General features: G+C 40.0%; 1 protein-coding gene across 2 annotated transcripts; it reads right to left on the reverse strand.

Annotated features, from left to right (window-relative positions):
* Positions 1 to 8,293: 8,293 nt before the first annotated feature.
* On the reverse strand, positions 8,294 to 12,581 carry LOC132630825 (uncharacterized). Of its 2 annotated transcripts, none has more exons than XM_060346424.1 (3): positions 12,268 to 12,581; positions 9,047 to 10,715; positions 8,294 to 8,803 (listed from the first exon to the last, which is right to left on the reverse strand). In XM_060346424.1, the coding sequence occupies exons 2-3, from the start codon at positions 10,677 to 10,679 to the stop codon at positions 8,400 to 8,402; spliced, it is 2,037 nt and encodes a 678-aa protein (XP_060202407.1). In that variant the 5' UTR covers positions 10,680 to 10,715; positions 12,268 to 12,581; the 3' UTR covers positions 8,294 to 8,399. The 2 variants fall into 2 exon arrangements, with proteins under 2 accessions (XP_060202407.1, XP_060202408.1); XM_060346425.1 differs by having other exon boundaries at positions 9,050 to 10,715; positions 12,268 to 12,579.
* Between the last annotated feature and the right edge of the window lie 1,766 nt (positions 12,582 to 14,347).

The raw sequence follows: 14,347 nt of genomic DNA on the forward strand, positions 1-14,347 counted from the left end.
GCCTGGTAAGCTTAAATCAAGGTGGTCTGGTCCATTTGAGGTGGTAGGTGTTTCACCCCATGGAGCGATTGAGTTAAAGTCCGGAGATGGAACTCGGACATTTAAAGTGAATGGGCAGATATTGAAGCGCTATCACGGGATGGTTTCGGAGGATAGGATTGTTGACCGATACAGGTTGAAGCACCTCGGAACGAACAATGATCTGGTGTACGCAGATAAGGAGTGAATGGTTACCACCGTCATGCCACGACGTTAAATCAAGCGCTTCTTGGGAGGCAACCCAAGTGTAATGTTTATTTTCATTCTTGTTTCTGTTTGAATATAGGGTAACGTTTGTTTTGGTGCAAGTAAAAACAAAAAAAAAAACCACTGAAGCCTGGACAAAACTGGACTTATAGGGATCGTATAATTTTATACAGCCCGTATAATCCAGTCGTGGAAGGTAAGGAAATCTGGCAGAACATTGTTTTCAGACTTCCTCCAAATACGATCATTTTAACGGACCGTATAATATTATACGGACCGTATAATATTATACGGGCCGTATAAATGATCGTGTAATTAGGATGTGCTCAAACGAGCTTAGTGAAGAAAAATTGAAGTTACACGGACTGTATAATGCTATACGGCCCGTATAACTTCCAAAACATATATATAAATTTCGAACAGAGGGTTTTTAAACCTTCCACATGCCCGTTTTTCTTCCATCATTCATACGCCCTCCATTAAACCCACGACCACCACCCCACGATCCCATACTCTCATCCACTTTCACCCATTCGAATTCCACTTTCCCACACCCATAAATTCGTCCAAGAAACCATCTAACACCCAACCAAAATCCATTCCCGCAGTCAAAGAACCCTCTGTTCAAGATTAAAATTTGTGTTTTCTTTTTTTCTTTTTAAATATCTGCCATTGTTGTGCACAAGGTGTTCTTCAAGGAACCTTCTCCAATTCATGAAGGCACAGGTATGTTAATGTTTCAAATCCAAAATTTTGCTCATTGATAAAAGTCTTGTGTTGGATATTTGTATATTTCAGCTGTTGGCACAATTTTCAATGGTTAATGATTTTCTAAAATAGGGATGAGCATAGTTGGTTGTTATACATTTATGGGGTGATTCAACACTCTATTAAGACGGAGGGAATTTCAAATGAAGATTCTAAATTTTTTTGGACTCGAAGATTGTTATGCCCACCAATACAAAGTGCCTTAAAAATGCTAATGAATTGTACAATAGAAAAAAATGGGTGAAGTCTGAGTAACCCCACCCCCGTAAGAATTGAAACCATGGAATACTGTGTGCGTGAAGATATGATGTAATCAATAATTCGTATAGGATTGACGGGTTAGCAGAAGCCCTGTTTTTTAATTCCCCGAGTCAGGCTATTCCACGGACCGTATAACATTATACGGTCCGTGAAAACTTGTTCGTGGTTCACAAATGGGGTTTTGAATGTTATGTTTCCCATGCCCTGTCTTATATGGCCCGTATAATATTATACGGACCATGTAAGACTTATACGACCAAAAAAAACAAAAAAAGAGAGCAAAATGTTCAATCAGCTGTCCCTTCTGAGACCCATCACTAACATAGGTTCTTTTGTAGGTATGGTCCAAAAACGCAATGTCAGAAGGGGTACGGGACCCCGAGCTGCTAAGGGTCGAGATCGAGCCCGAGACCAACCAGAGACAGACCTCCGTTTGCGGGATGAGGGGTCGGATGATGAGGTCATACCAGTGAAAAACGTTAGGGGGACCAGCAATCCTCAACCCCCGACCATGACTCCTTCCACCTCGGAGGGAGAAGAAAAATCTGGAGATACTGGCACAGAGACAGGTGACTCCTCAGATGATGAGGGGGATTCGAACAAGTGTGGCTCATCTGAGCCGACTGAAACCCGAGCTCCAAACTCTAATGCTTCGCCAGAATCAGCACACGGCAAGCACCGGTTGGTTCTGCGAAGTAAAACACTACCAGAGGATACTTTACGGTTTGGAGTTCCGGGATGAAAGGTGCTGTACGAGGAAGGTCTGTCCACTATTAAGCATAGGGGTGAGCCGAATCGAAGCATATGGGAGGAGAGGCAGTTGGTGTTCGAGGGTCTGGAAGCTCTTCCCAACACGACCGAAACACTCCGATTCTACAGGTTAGAGGTGTTTGCTGAACCTGCTGGGGAGTTTTGCCCAGAAATTGTGCGGGCGTTTTATGCCACCTATGGGGCTGAGTTGTTGAAAATGAAAAAGCCAGTCACACTAATACTGCTCTCCCATTGCTTGATGAAATTACGGTGCGGAATGTCAAGGTTGACATTTCAGCTGAGGCTATCAACAGATTTTATTTTAGGGATGACTTTTAGGCACCGAAGGATGAGAAAGAGTACTTCGATAAGTTGGATCGCCGAAATCATCGATCGGTAATCAAATGGCTTGCTACGGTAATTGCCCACCCGGAGGTAGATTGGGTGACTCAACAGAGCTCGAAGATTGTCAAGGGTTCACTCAATAAGGAAGCTCGATTCTGGTGGCACCTGATGAGGTACAGACTGTTAGTGACCCAGAATGACAATACACTCACAGTTGCTCAGGCAATAGGCATTGCAGCGATAATGAGTCAGTATCCCGTGAACATAGGGCGTATGATAGCTGATGAAATTCGACGGAGAGCACCCCAGCCTATGACCTCATTGGCATTCCCTTGCCTTATCACGGAGCTGTGCAGACGAGCTCAGGTTGTCGGCATTCCAGATTGGGGCCAATGCATCAAAAACAAGAAATTTGGAGATTGGCGAAAGGGTAAAAAGGGGGATGCACCGGAGATATTTGTGGTCCCACCTAAGGCAAATATAGGGGCTCCACCCGAGTCAGAGTCTGGGGCCATGGGAGATACTATTGCTACTGATCCTGCGATGCCTGAGGCGGGTGGCACTGATGCTACAGCTCAGGCCCATGCCACTGATCCTAGTTCTGAGGCGGTTGAGGGGGCTGCTGGTACCACTGCCACCACTGATCCGCCACCACCTCCCGACCCTGCACCCGCCACTTCTGCGGGTCCTACCACTTCATCTACTCCACCCCCTGCAGCACAATCAACGGTTGATTTGTTTACATTTTCGAGGGCGAGTTACCGAGAGTTAGCCTTCAAGACTTTAAAGGCTGAAAAACAAATTGAGGTAATCATGCTCCAACTTAAGCCCCAAATAACTAAGCAAATCAACATTGCCAAGAGAGAAATTCGGGAGGAATATGCTCAGTCTCGCGAGGTTTTTCAATCACGATTGGATGGGTTTGAGAGGAGGTTGTTTGCTTTGGAGCAGTCAAAATCAGGGGGCGGTTCAGCTACATTTCATACGGAATTGGAGAAGCTTAAGGCTGAATTGGATGAGCTGAAGGCGCGCGAGCGAATAGAGGACCTTGTTTTGGCACCGCACACTAACTTAGATATTGATACCCCGGTCCAAAACCTGCTCGACTCTGAGGAAGAAGGAGAAGTAGGAGAGGAAGGAGATAAGGCGCGGGAAAAACGGCCACTAGATGCCGTAGTTGAGAATGTGAATGAGAGTAACAAGAGGCTGCACAAACTGGAGGAGAAGATGGTGCAAGCCGCTGCCTTGAATTCTCTGCGCGACAATTATCCAGATCCAATGGGCGTGTCGGGCAGCCAGCCCCGAGAGGCAACGCCTGATATTGCTGTGTCTAAGGCAGCACAGTCCCGAGTCGAGGAACATAGTGCCAAGGGCGCCCAGGTATCCCTCACCATTTTGCATATAGCACCTAGAGTCGATGCATTGGGGACATTGCATGATCTTCAGTTGGGGGTGGGGGTACATGATCAGGTTGTTTGTTGTACATATTTGTGTAGGAACCCCCTCGGCTTTTCTTTGCCAGAGTTCTTTTCCTGAGGGGTTTTATTTTATTGAAACTGGCATGTTTAGGATGTTGCTTAGGTTGAGTAGAGTAGTTTTGACTTATTTGGTATTGTTCTGTAACTGAAGGCATGTTGTGATCGTTTGATGAAAAGGTTGGACCCATCGAAAATTTGAAAAATGCATACTTAGAACAATTATTGGTTGACATGATTGATTCTTTATATGACATTATGATTGTTGGGGTGTTGTGTGCGATAAATGACTACTTAGGAGGTCACAATTGTAAAGATAATTGTCCTTATGCCAATGTGTGTGTGAGTTGTTAGTTTGGTTCTGTTTATGCATGTATAATCTAGAACTTTCCCGGTTGGTCGTGTTTGAAATCCGAGAGTTAGTTTGGTTGTGAGATGATCTTAGGCTTTCTTTGTATAACTAGTCACTTTGCCTAAATAAGCCTCACCAAAAAGTGAAAATATCCCTAGTTTCCCTTTTTGAGCCTTTTGACATTTTTCTTGGCTAGCTAATTATGAAACCTTACCCTGTGTACAATTAATCCATCTTCGCACCCGTTCCCTCCTTGATGCTACTAGATAGATGAGGCAAAATGCCTAAGATGGGGGTGAATTAAATGAGTAGATGTTAAAAACATAAGTTGGGGGTGGTGGAGTTTGCTAGTGGGAATTCGATGTGGTAGTTGCATATATATATATAAGAATAAAAAGGAAAAAATCAGAAAATTGTAACACAAAAAGATTTGCAAGTTAGATAGGAATAAAACCACATCGAGGTCGAAAACTTGAAAGAAAATAAAGGGGATGGAAAGAAAAGAGGTGAATTAAGGTGAAGAGATGTTGTAGTGTTCAAGAAGGGGGGAGTCACTAATATCCAAAAAGTATCCTACCCGTCCCTAAGCCTACATTACAAGCCAAAACAAGTCCTAATGTGATCACAACCGAACAAGCCTAAGGTGAAAACATAGAAAATAAGGGCAAGCCTATGGTATTTGCATGTGTAGATATGAAATTTTTTGTGAGTGTGAGTGTTTTTCTCTTCTCATTTGTCTTCGTCCCATTCTTATTGTATATATGTGTGTTGGGACATTCTTTGGTCTATGTGAGGGCATAAGGATGAAACTCGAGCAAATTGAAGTGACCGCCTAAAGTAGCGTTTGTGTGCATCATAATATGCTCGATAAGGTGATGTCATGCATTGAAGCTTCATTGTTAGTCATAGCGTTCTTGGGGTGTGTATATCGTTTGACAATCAAAAAAAGGGGGGAGGTGTCGGGGGGCTTCTTGGAAGAAAAACATGCATGCCAGTAGTTCAGAGTCAAAACCAATGTAGACGTTATTACTCTATGATATCTAGATGTTAGTTGATTCCTAGTTGCGTCCACTACTTGCTTGAGGACAAGAAAAGACTTTAAGTTGGGGGTGTTGATGTGTCAGGAGATTATGGCACATTTGATACTCTTTTACGAGAAGTTTTACTTGTTTTTAGGCAAGTATGTGTTGTTTTGATGTGTTTTTGACATGTTTCAGGTAAATCGGGAAGTTCGGGTTCAAGGAGTAGAAGTTACAGAAAAGTTGCACTGATGCTTGATTTTCACGGTCCGTAGAAAGTTGCACGGACCGTATTTCTGGTCGTACAAAAGGTGGCAAGGTAACAGAATGTCACAGTGGATATATGTTGAACCACGGACACTTATACGGACCGTACAATATTGTACGGGCCGTATAAGTAGATGCGACGATGTCAGAAGATGCTTCACGAGCAGGATTGTACGAGCCGTATAACATTATACAAACCGTGGAAGGCCAGTTCGTAGTATTCTCTGCAAATACTAGATGAAGGTCGTATAAGTCTTGTACGGTCCGTGGAAAGTTGTACGGACCGTATAAGTACCGCCTGGGACTTAAGTGCAAATTCTGTAATTTTACGTTTTTGAAACCTATAAATAGTCCATTGTAGGGTTTTTATTATTATCAGTTATTATATTTTGACTTTTGGCTTTGAACATTAAATACTCTCTAGTTTTTGGAGGTTCATACATCAATTCAAGGATTATCAATTCCTCTTTTCTTACAAAGTAAGCAATTATGAATTCTTCAATTTCTTATTTCTTGTTCTTTGTCATGAGTAGCTAAATTCCCTTACTAGGGTTGTGAACCCAATGATGGGTGTTGTGTGATTGGGTTGTGATTGATATACACATAATGGATTATTAGGGTTTATTTATTCTTCATTCTTCATTCATAATTAATGGTTGCAAACATTGATTAAAGCCATAAACCTTGATTTATTTAGGAAAATAATTAGGGTTTGATAAGAATAAATAACAAGGACTCAAAGCTTTACACTTTGTTTAATAAATTCACTTAGGAATAAGAAGAATTTACTTGGCATGATTAATCGTTCTTCATAGTTACTTTCTTATATTTGGGAAAATCATAGAAAGAGATAATCTTTATTTATTGGGAAATAGTAGAGATTCATATAGAGATTAAATGCATTCATATAATGATCCATTAGAAGTATATCAAGATCAATACCCATGATCATACACTCTATCTAACGGGGACACAACCTTAGTTTCTTTTACTATAAATTTCCACCAAAGCAAGTAGATAGCAATTAGTCATAGAAAAACCAATTATTACCAAAACCATCGGATTAAGACATTAGACCTAAGCTTAGCATCCTACGACTTTAGTAACCTTTTCACACCATATTCCCTGTGCGATTCGACCACAACCTTGTTGGGTTACTATATTTGACAACGTTCGCGTTATACCATTAACGTATCGGCAGAAGGCAAGAGATGAATTAACGTATCCGCGTTTGACAACCTTGTTGGGTTACTATATTCTTCTTATTATTTATGTTGATTCGTTAATCGGTTAAGCAAATGAATTAAGGTGATGGTTTGTCCACGGGGGGTTAGTGTGGGTGCCATCACGACTGTGATTTGGGTCGTGACACCGCATAACATTCATTGAAGGAGGAAACGCTCCCTAAATTTGCACGATTTCCCTTCAAAGGCGCTGGTCTTTAATTTTTGTCCCTCAAATTGCTGGTCTTTAATTTTTGGCCTTCACTTAAAAAGGTGGCCGAAATACGCTGAGGTTCTGGGTTCGAACCCCCTCAGTCAAAAAAAAAATCGCAACGCATAAGTTCATATGAAACTATGTCTATTCTCTATGTAGTTACATAGAAACTATGTCGGACACGGCAAGGGTTTCTATGAAACTACATAGAATTTATGCCTATAGGCATAGTTGCGAAATTAAAGCATAGGTTCTATGTACCTTCGCCCGAATGCGAAATTGTTATTATTTTTTACTCTGTTGGGGATCGAACCCAGAATCTGTGGTGCAAAAAGGGTACTTCAGCCCACAAATTTTCATTAATGAGTAGGGCCAAAAATTAAAGACCAGCGAATTGAGGGCAAAAATTAAAGACCAGTCCGTATGAAGGGCAATCCACGCAATATTTTGAAGATTTGTCGTATGATCAACCATTAGAGTTGGACCAACTTTTCCTGAACTGTTTTCTTTTTCCCCTGTGTTTATGATCTTCTGTTGCTGATGGGCTGATTCATTTGGTTTAAACTTTGGCTTTGTCCTATTCTGATTTCTGAAACTGAATTTGGATGCTTTAGCAAATTAAGACTTGTCTGTCTTGCATGATTTTGTAGAAGGGAATAGAGACTCAAGAGAATTTTGTCTTTTTCAGGTGTACAGCAAAAGTGTGGCATTGATGTGTAAACAAATGGTCATGTAACTTGAATTATAATAAGCCAATCAGGAACAATGATTGAATCTTTAGTTGTAGCTCCTTTTGCTTCATTATACTCCCTGCGTCCCATGTTAGTTGTATAAATATTCGTCCCAAAATACTTATTCAATTACAAAATCAAGATAGAATTAATTAAGTTTTTCCTAGTTTGGCCTTAAAACAATTGTTTTTTAAAGTAACCAATTTTTATGAGAGTGCAACTAATTGGAGAGAGATAAGGGTAATGTAGTAAAAATATATTTTTATTTATGAGTTCTTAAAAGGAGTGTAAAGGGGAAAGTGGACAAATAATTTGGGACGGAGGGAGTATTTAGCCACTTCTCCTTCTTAACTATCCAAGTGAAAAAGAACTATTCCTGGAGTAATAGTACAATTCTTTAAGCAGGTAGGGGGAAGACCAAACAGAAACATACAGCTTATATATCTTAAGTACATGAGTATATTTAGAGTTTTACCATGATATGATTGGTTCTCTCGCGTCCAATCCATGAGCCTCTTTGTGTCCCTTTGTAATCATACACGTTTTTAGAGTCAGATAATTCTTAAGTTTCTTTCAAGATCGTGTCATTGTTATAAGCCAAAACAATGTTAGAAGCCAAAACAATGTATGGAAGAATAGAGCTAGAGCAAAACCCCATGGTATTAAAAACTAAACGTTAATTAGACAAAACTTGTACTTTAGAAAGACCCATAACCACTTTACATTTGCTACTCTATATACATTTATCTCACTCTTCATCCTTTACATGAATAATAATAGGTCCTTCAACACAAACTTTTCCCTTCCCATTTCTGCTTGCCAATTCCAAGTCCATCCATGTAAGCTCAGTGCTTTCGGACACCAGATTGGGCTCTTTTCCGACTATCCACTCATCCATTGGGTCAAGAACATCACCTGCAACGTCATTTCTTCCTTCGGGATCAAAAGCTTGTAACTGCAAATTACAGTGGACAAATACCAAGTCCCGCATCCTCTGTTTCTCTATCTGATTCATCCCTTCTGTAAATAATGTCTCGATCAAGCTCCTTTTCAGCCTATAATGTGAAGCACCATTGCATGTCTGACTAAGGATTCGAACAGCAAGCCTTTGCAGTTCGGGACAGTCACCTCCATATTGAGACCACCAAAGTGCTGCAACCATAACTTACAGGTTAACATACAAATTAAAGGGCTTTTTTCATTTTATATGTATATTTATTCATACAAAATATACAAAACCTATTCACTGATTATGTATATTATATGTATATTTATACTTAATGTTCAAACCGATAAATTTGCTGTGTATTATTCTTTGAGTGGTCCAGAAATGTAACCATCCCCAAATCAAATTAAATAGCAAGGTAAAAATAGTAGAAAATGTTTAAAGCATACCACCTGGGGAAATATTTGATAATTTATCTTTAAAACTTCCATAATGAAACGTGCCCTTTCCCAAGCGGTACTCATCAATTTGCGACGTGATCAAATCCTGTATATGACGATCTTCTGCCATGCGAACAACACAAAAACAAAGACCACAAGAAACTTCCACATCAGTGTGGAAATCGCTTGAATAAAAAAGGGTTGGGTTCAAAAAGTAACCCGCAGCATGGAGATGACTATGGAGATATTCGTCCCATATTTTATCTATGGCTTCCCAGAATCTAGCATAACAGGATTTCTTGTCTTTGAATTCCTTTTTGATGGTCTCTTTAGCTTGATCTAATGTATCATATATAAAACCAACTTCTGGCTTATTAGTACCATTTAACAATTTTATAACTTCCACCAGAGGAATGGTTGCCTTCACAGCCATTAAAGCCCCAGTCCAAAAGGTTAGATCTTCAACCATTTTCGACATTCTTTTACCCTCACTCGTAGAAGCCAAGATTGAGGTATGCCAATTAGAAGACTGAAACATCATAACTAAGTGTTCTTTCTGTGATACAATGTTCTCCAGAGTCAAAAAGGGCACAATTGACTTTATCTTTGAAGGTTTCACTAGCTCATCCGGACAAGCATCTCTTAGAAGCTTTAGGACAGTAGCATGGCTGTAAATAAATTGGGTGAGAATCTTTGCCTTGTCCAAAACTTCTTGTATCAGGTCTATCTTCGTGAATTTCTGTAACATAAGTTCAATGCAATGAGAAGCATCGACTGTCCAAAACACTGTCTTACCTTTTTCCATTAATTTCTTGCCTGCTTCCATCATGCATGCAGATGTCGAGTATGCAACTATTTGGACCACATTTTCAACTCCCACTTCCTCTACAACTTCCTCAAAGAATAATAGCATAGCATCAACATTTCCATTGAAAGATGAAATATCTGATGTACGGAGATAAATAGTGCCCCTTGGGCAGTATACTAGGATATTAATCAGTTTTCGACCGTTTGAATCTACCCATCCATCTAGCAAGACGCTACACCCAGTGCTTGCCCATGAATTTTTCACCTCCGTTACACATTGTTGCATCTCTTTCACTGCATCCTGGAGGATCCATCCTTTCAATTCCCAACAACTAGGAAATTTTATTGTCTCCCGCGGCCTAAGGGTGGCTTTTACCATCCTTTGGAAGCTAGGTGATTTGATAGCATCAAAGTCAACTCCTGATTCATAAAAAAATCTCCCAATAGATTTTGAAATCTCTCGTGACGATGAATCTACAACACAACTACCAGCTACTTTTGAATCCACTCTATGATGCTTTTTATTTCCATTTGGTTCACCATCACTTTCTTGGGGGCACCAGTTCCGCTTCAAAGGAAGATTTGGGTGGTGAAGTTGCCCGACTTCCTTTTTAAAATTTCCGTTTTTCTTATCAAGTAGCTCAGCTTTCAGTGCTTCTTTTACAGGTGTCGGAGCCTCCAAGCAAGGAGTTACATCTCCACGAACGCCACCTAAGTGGTATTTCAGCCTGTTAAAACCAGAAACAACTTTACCACAATAGTTGCACTTGACTTTTGACTTCGTCTGATCAACTACCACACCATGTTGACGAACATCTATTTTATCTTGAGTCATTTCCCACGGTTATATTGAGTGTCTTCAACCGCAAAACTACGATCCATGAGTTGTTAGTTTAAAATTTTGAGAAACTGAATAGAACAAATATACAATCAAGATTCTAATGAAAAATGCAAGCGCCAATTTCACCTGAAGCATGGCATCTTTAAAAATTACAACAAAAAGAACTACATGGCAACAACAACAACAACAACCACCCAGTGAAATCCCACGACGTGGGGTCTGGGGAGGGTAGAGTGTACGCAAACCTTACTCCTACCAAGGTAGGACGGCTGTTTCCGAAAGACCCTCGGCTCAATAGAAAGCATAAAAACTAGGTATGTTGTTGTTGTTGTTGTTGTTGTAGTACTACTAAACACACCCTTAATTAGATCAGCAGAACTGAATTATGAGTCAAATGGATTTTTTCACACTTTTAGCTGTAATTCCCTCACACAAGGAGACGACACACAGTCAAATACAAAAACAAACATGAGGTAAGTATGCACAACTTTTAACATACTTGATGTGAGCTATATTGAATATGGGAAAAATATGGATTATATGCACCAAAGTTGTGGTCTAGCGGTCAAATGAAGAGCATGAAAACCATGGAAGACCAGGGTTCAAATCCTAGTAGAGACGTAAAAAAACACTAGGGGTACTTCTCATCTTGATATGGCCCTCTTTATTTGACCACCCCTTTCTACCAATACCAATTTCTTCCCGGTTCAACATAACACAGTTTTATTATCATTATTAATTTTTGGATAAGTAACACAACAATACATTTCTATAACATTTATATATTGAGACATTTCTTGATTTAGATGCTATTAAGAGAGACCACCCAATTCAAGGAGGAAATAATATTATTTTGGACATTATTATTTTCTTTTCGTTTTTCTTGGTTTCCCACCTGGTGTCTGGTACGCGCATTAGGGCCCGACTAAATCCATATTCGAGCCGGAAAGTTTCACATTGCGGGTAAAGCGCTCCCTAACAAAGACGACTCTGAACCCCAGAGACGGACATTAATATTTTCATTCATTTGTCCAAAAATATAGAACGCCAAAAAGGCGAAAAAAGGCCTTGGGGGGTGGGTGGATATATCCTGTTACTTGAGCACGTTCACTGTCGAACCAAATACACACCTGTCTTGTTCTTCTGCTTACTGCAACTAAGAACTCATTCTTAATTTATTTTTATTTTTATTTTATTTTTTATATATAAAAAGGATAGGAACAACAGAAACAGGCAAAAAAAAAGGGTTTTCGACATACAATAATACTAGAAGTTATGGAGAAAAAATTATCTCCTCATGAAAATATATAAACCGTAAAAGAAATAATAAAACTAAAAAGGACCCTTCTCCTTTTTTCTTTAAAAAAGACCCCATTTCTTTCTGAATATTCTACAGTCTCATGAAATGGTTGCAGAAATAAGAAGCACAGGCACAGTACTTCATGAACTTAGTCAACAGAATGAAGTAGAAACAGGGCAAAATCAAAAGCAAATGCATGCAAATACTCACACAAAAGCTAAAAAGATAACAACTTGGTAAATGCTAATCGGCAAAATTAAAAAAGATAAAGAAAAGGGGTACCTTTTAACAAGATCAAGAATGCAGAAATAGAGTTATTTTTGGTCAGTTGATTTCTTACTTCATGCGAGAAGGAAAACCAACAAGTATTAACAAGGAAGCTGAAGAAAGGACTATATGTGAAAAAGGATGTGGAGAAATCAAGAAAATGCAGTACTATGATGGTGCTACTGTCTGTCCACTGCCATGTGTCTCATATTGAGTACAATTTTGTCTCTCTATTTTTTGAAAATGGAATTGGCATTTTCTGATAGGTGGGTTTTCTCAATAATGGAAGAGGAAACGTTTAAAAACGAAAAGATAAAACAGATAGAGAGAGAGGGAAAAAAAAAAAAGCCTATGGTAGAGTTGTAAATGTTAATTCATATAAGGAAAGAGCTTTTCTTCTTTAGCCAAATACTATATAACCCTTTTTAAAATTGAAAAAAATCATTAAGTTTAGGGTGTTAGTTTGAAAGGTATTCTTAGGTCAAAAAAATATGTTGGGAGTATTTTTAGACCAATAATCGAATGAAGGGTATTTGTGAGCCATTTTTTATACGTTAGGGATATTTTTGGCTCTTTTTCATATTAAAAGTAAATGTCTACTTTACTTGTCTAGCTTGATAATCAAGACAGAATTCATCACTTTATTCCTAATTTACCCTTATTATTAATTGACATGGTATTCATTGACCTAGAAAAGACCTACGACAAAGTGCCAAGAGAGGTCCTATGAAGATGCTTGGAGGCTGGGTGTACCTGTGGTGTACATTAGAGTGATAAAGGACATGTATGATGGAGCTACGACCAGGGTAAAGACGGTAGGAGGAGACTCGGAGCACTTCCCTGTTCTGATGGGGTTGCATCAGGGATCAGCTCTTAGCCCGTTTCTATTCGCCTTGGCGATGGATGAATTGATGCGACAAATACAAGGTGAGGTGCCTTGGTGTATGTTGTTCGCGGATGACATAGTCCTGATTGACGAGACTCGTAACGGAGTTAACGATAAGCTGGAGGGCTGGAGACAGACGTTGGAGTCTAAAGGATTTAAATTGAGTAGGACCAGGACAGAATACTTGGAGTGCAGGTTCAGTGGCGTACCACGTGAGGCTGACGAGGAAGTGAGGCTTGGTTCTCAGGCCATTCAAAAGAAAGGAAGTTTCAAGTATCTTAGGTCTATTATACAGGGAGATGGGGATATCGACGACGATGTTTCACATCATATTGGTGCAGGGTGGATGAAATGAAAGCTTGCCTCCGGAGTGCTGTGTGACAAGAAAGTGCCACCAAAACTTAAAGGCAAGTTCTACAAAGTGGTGGTTAGACCGACTTTATTGTACGGGGCGGAGTGTTAGCCAGTCAAGAACTTTCACGTTTAGAAGATGAAAGTCGTGGAAATGCGAATGCTGCGGTGGATGTGTGGGCACACTAGGAGGAATAGAATTAGGAATGAAGATATTCGGGACAAGGTGGGAGTGGCATCGGTGGAGGACAAGATGCGGGAAGCGAGGCTGAGATGGTTTGGGCATGTGAAGAGGAGAGACACAGATGCTCCAATGCGGAGGTGTGAGAGGTTGGCTATGGACGGTTTCAGGAGAGGTAAAGGGAGGCCGAAGAAGTATTGGGGAGAGGTGATTAGACAGGATATGGCACAGTTTCAGCTCACCGAGGACATGACCTTAGATAGGAAGTTGTGGAGGACTCAGATTAGGATAGAAGGCTAGGTGGCTTATCCTTTCACCATAGTAGTTGTAGTTTTGCTCATTCGTTTATTGCCATTTGATTTCTGCATTTGATTGCTGATTATATTTGTTGGACCATTGTACTTTGATTAACTTATTTATCTATAGTAGTTAATGTTCCTTTCTTTCCGAACTGTTCTACCATGACTTTCTCGCTTTTGTTATTCCTTGTTCTCATATTGTTTTCGATATGCTTGACCCTATCTGACCTCTTGTCTTGTTTTCCTCTCTTGAGCCGAGAGTCTTTCGGAAACAGCCGTCCTACCTTTCAAGGTGGGGGTTAGGTCTGCGTACACTCTACCCTCCCCAGACCTCACATGGTGGGATTATACTGGGCTTGTTGTTGTTGTTGTTGTATT

This window comes from Lycium barbarum, chromosome 3 (assembly GCF_019175385.1).
Source record: "Lycium barbarum isolate Lr01 chromosome 3, ASM1917538v2, whole genome shotgun sequence".
Classification (NCBI taxonomy): Eukaryota; Viridiplantae; Streptophyta; class Magnoliopsida; order Solanales; family Solanaceae; genus Lycium; species Lycium barbarum.

What these genes read in the sequence shown, in the direction of transcription:
- LOC132630825 (XM_060346424.1), bottom strand. Translation starts at nt 10,679, where the DNA reads ATGACTCAAGATAAAATAGATGTTCGTCAACATGGTGTGGTAGTTGAT. An exon ending in ATCAAATATTTCCCCAGGTG is followed by an intron (nt 8,804 to 9,046) that starts GTATGCTTTAAA and finishes TTATGGTTGCAG; the next exon opens with CACTTTGGTGGTCTCAATAT.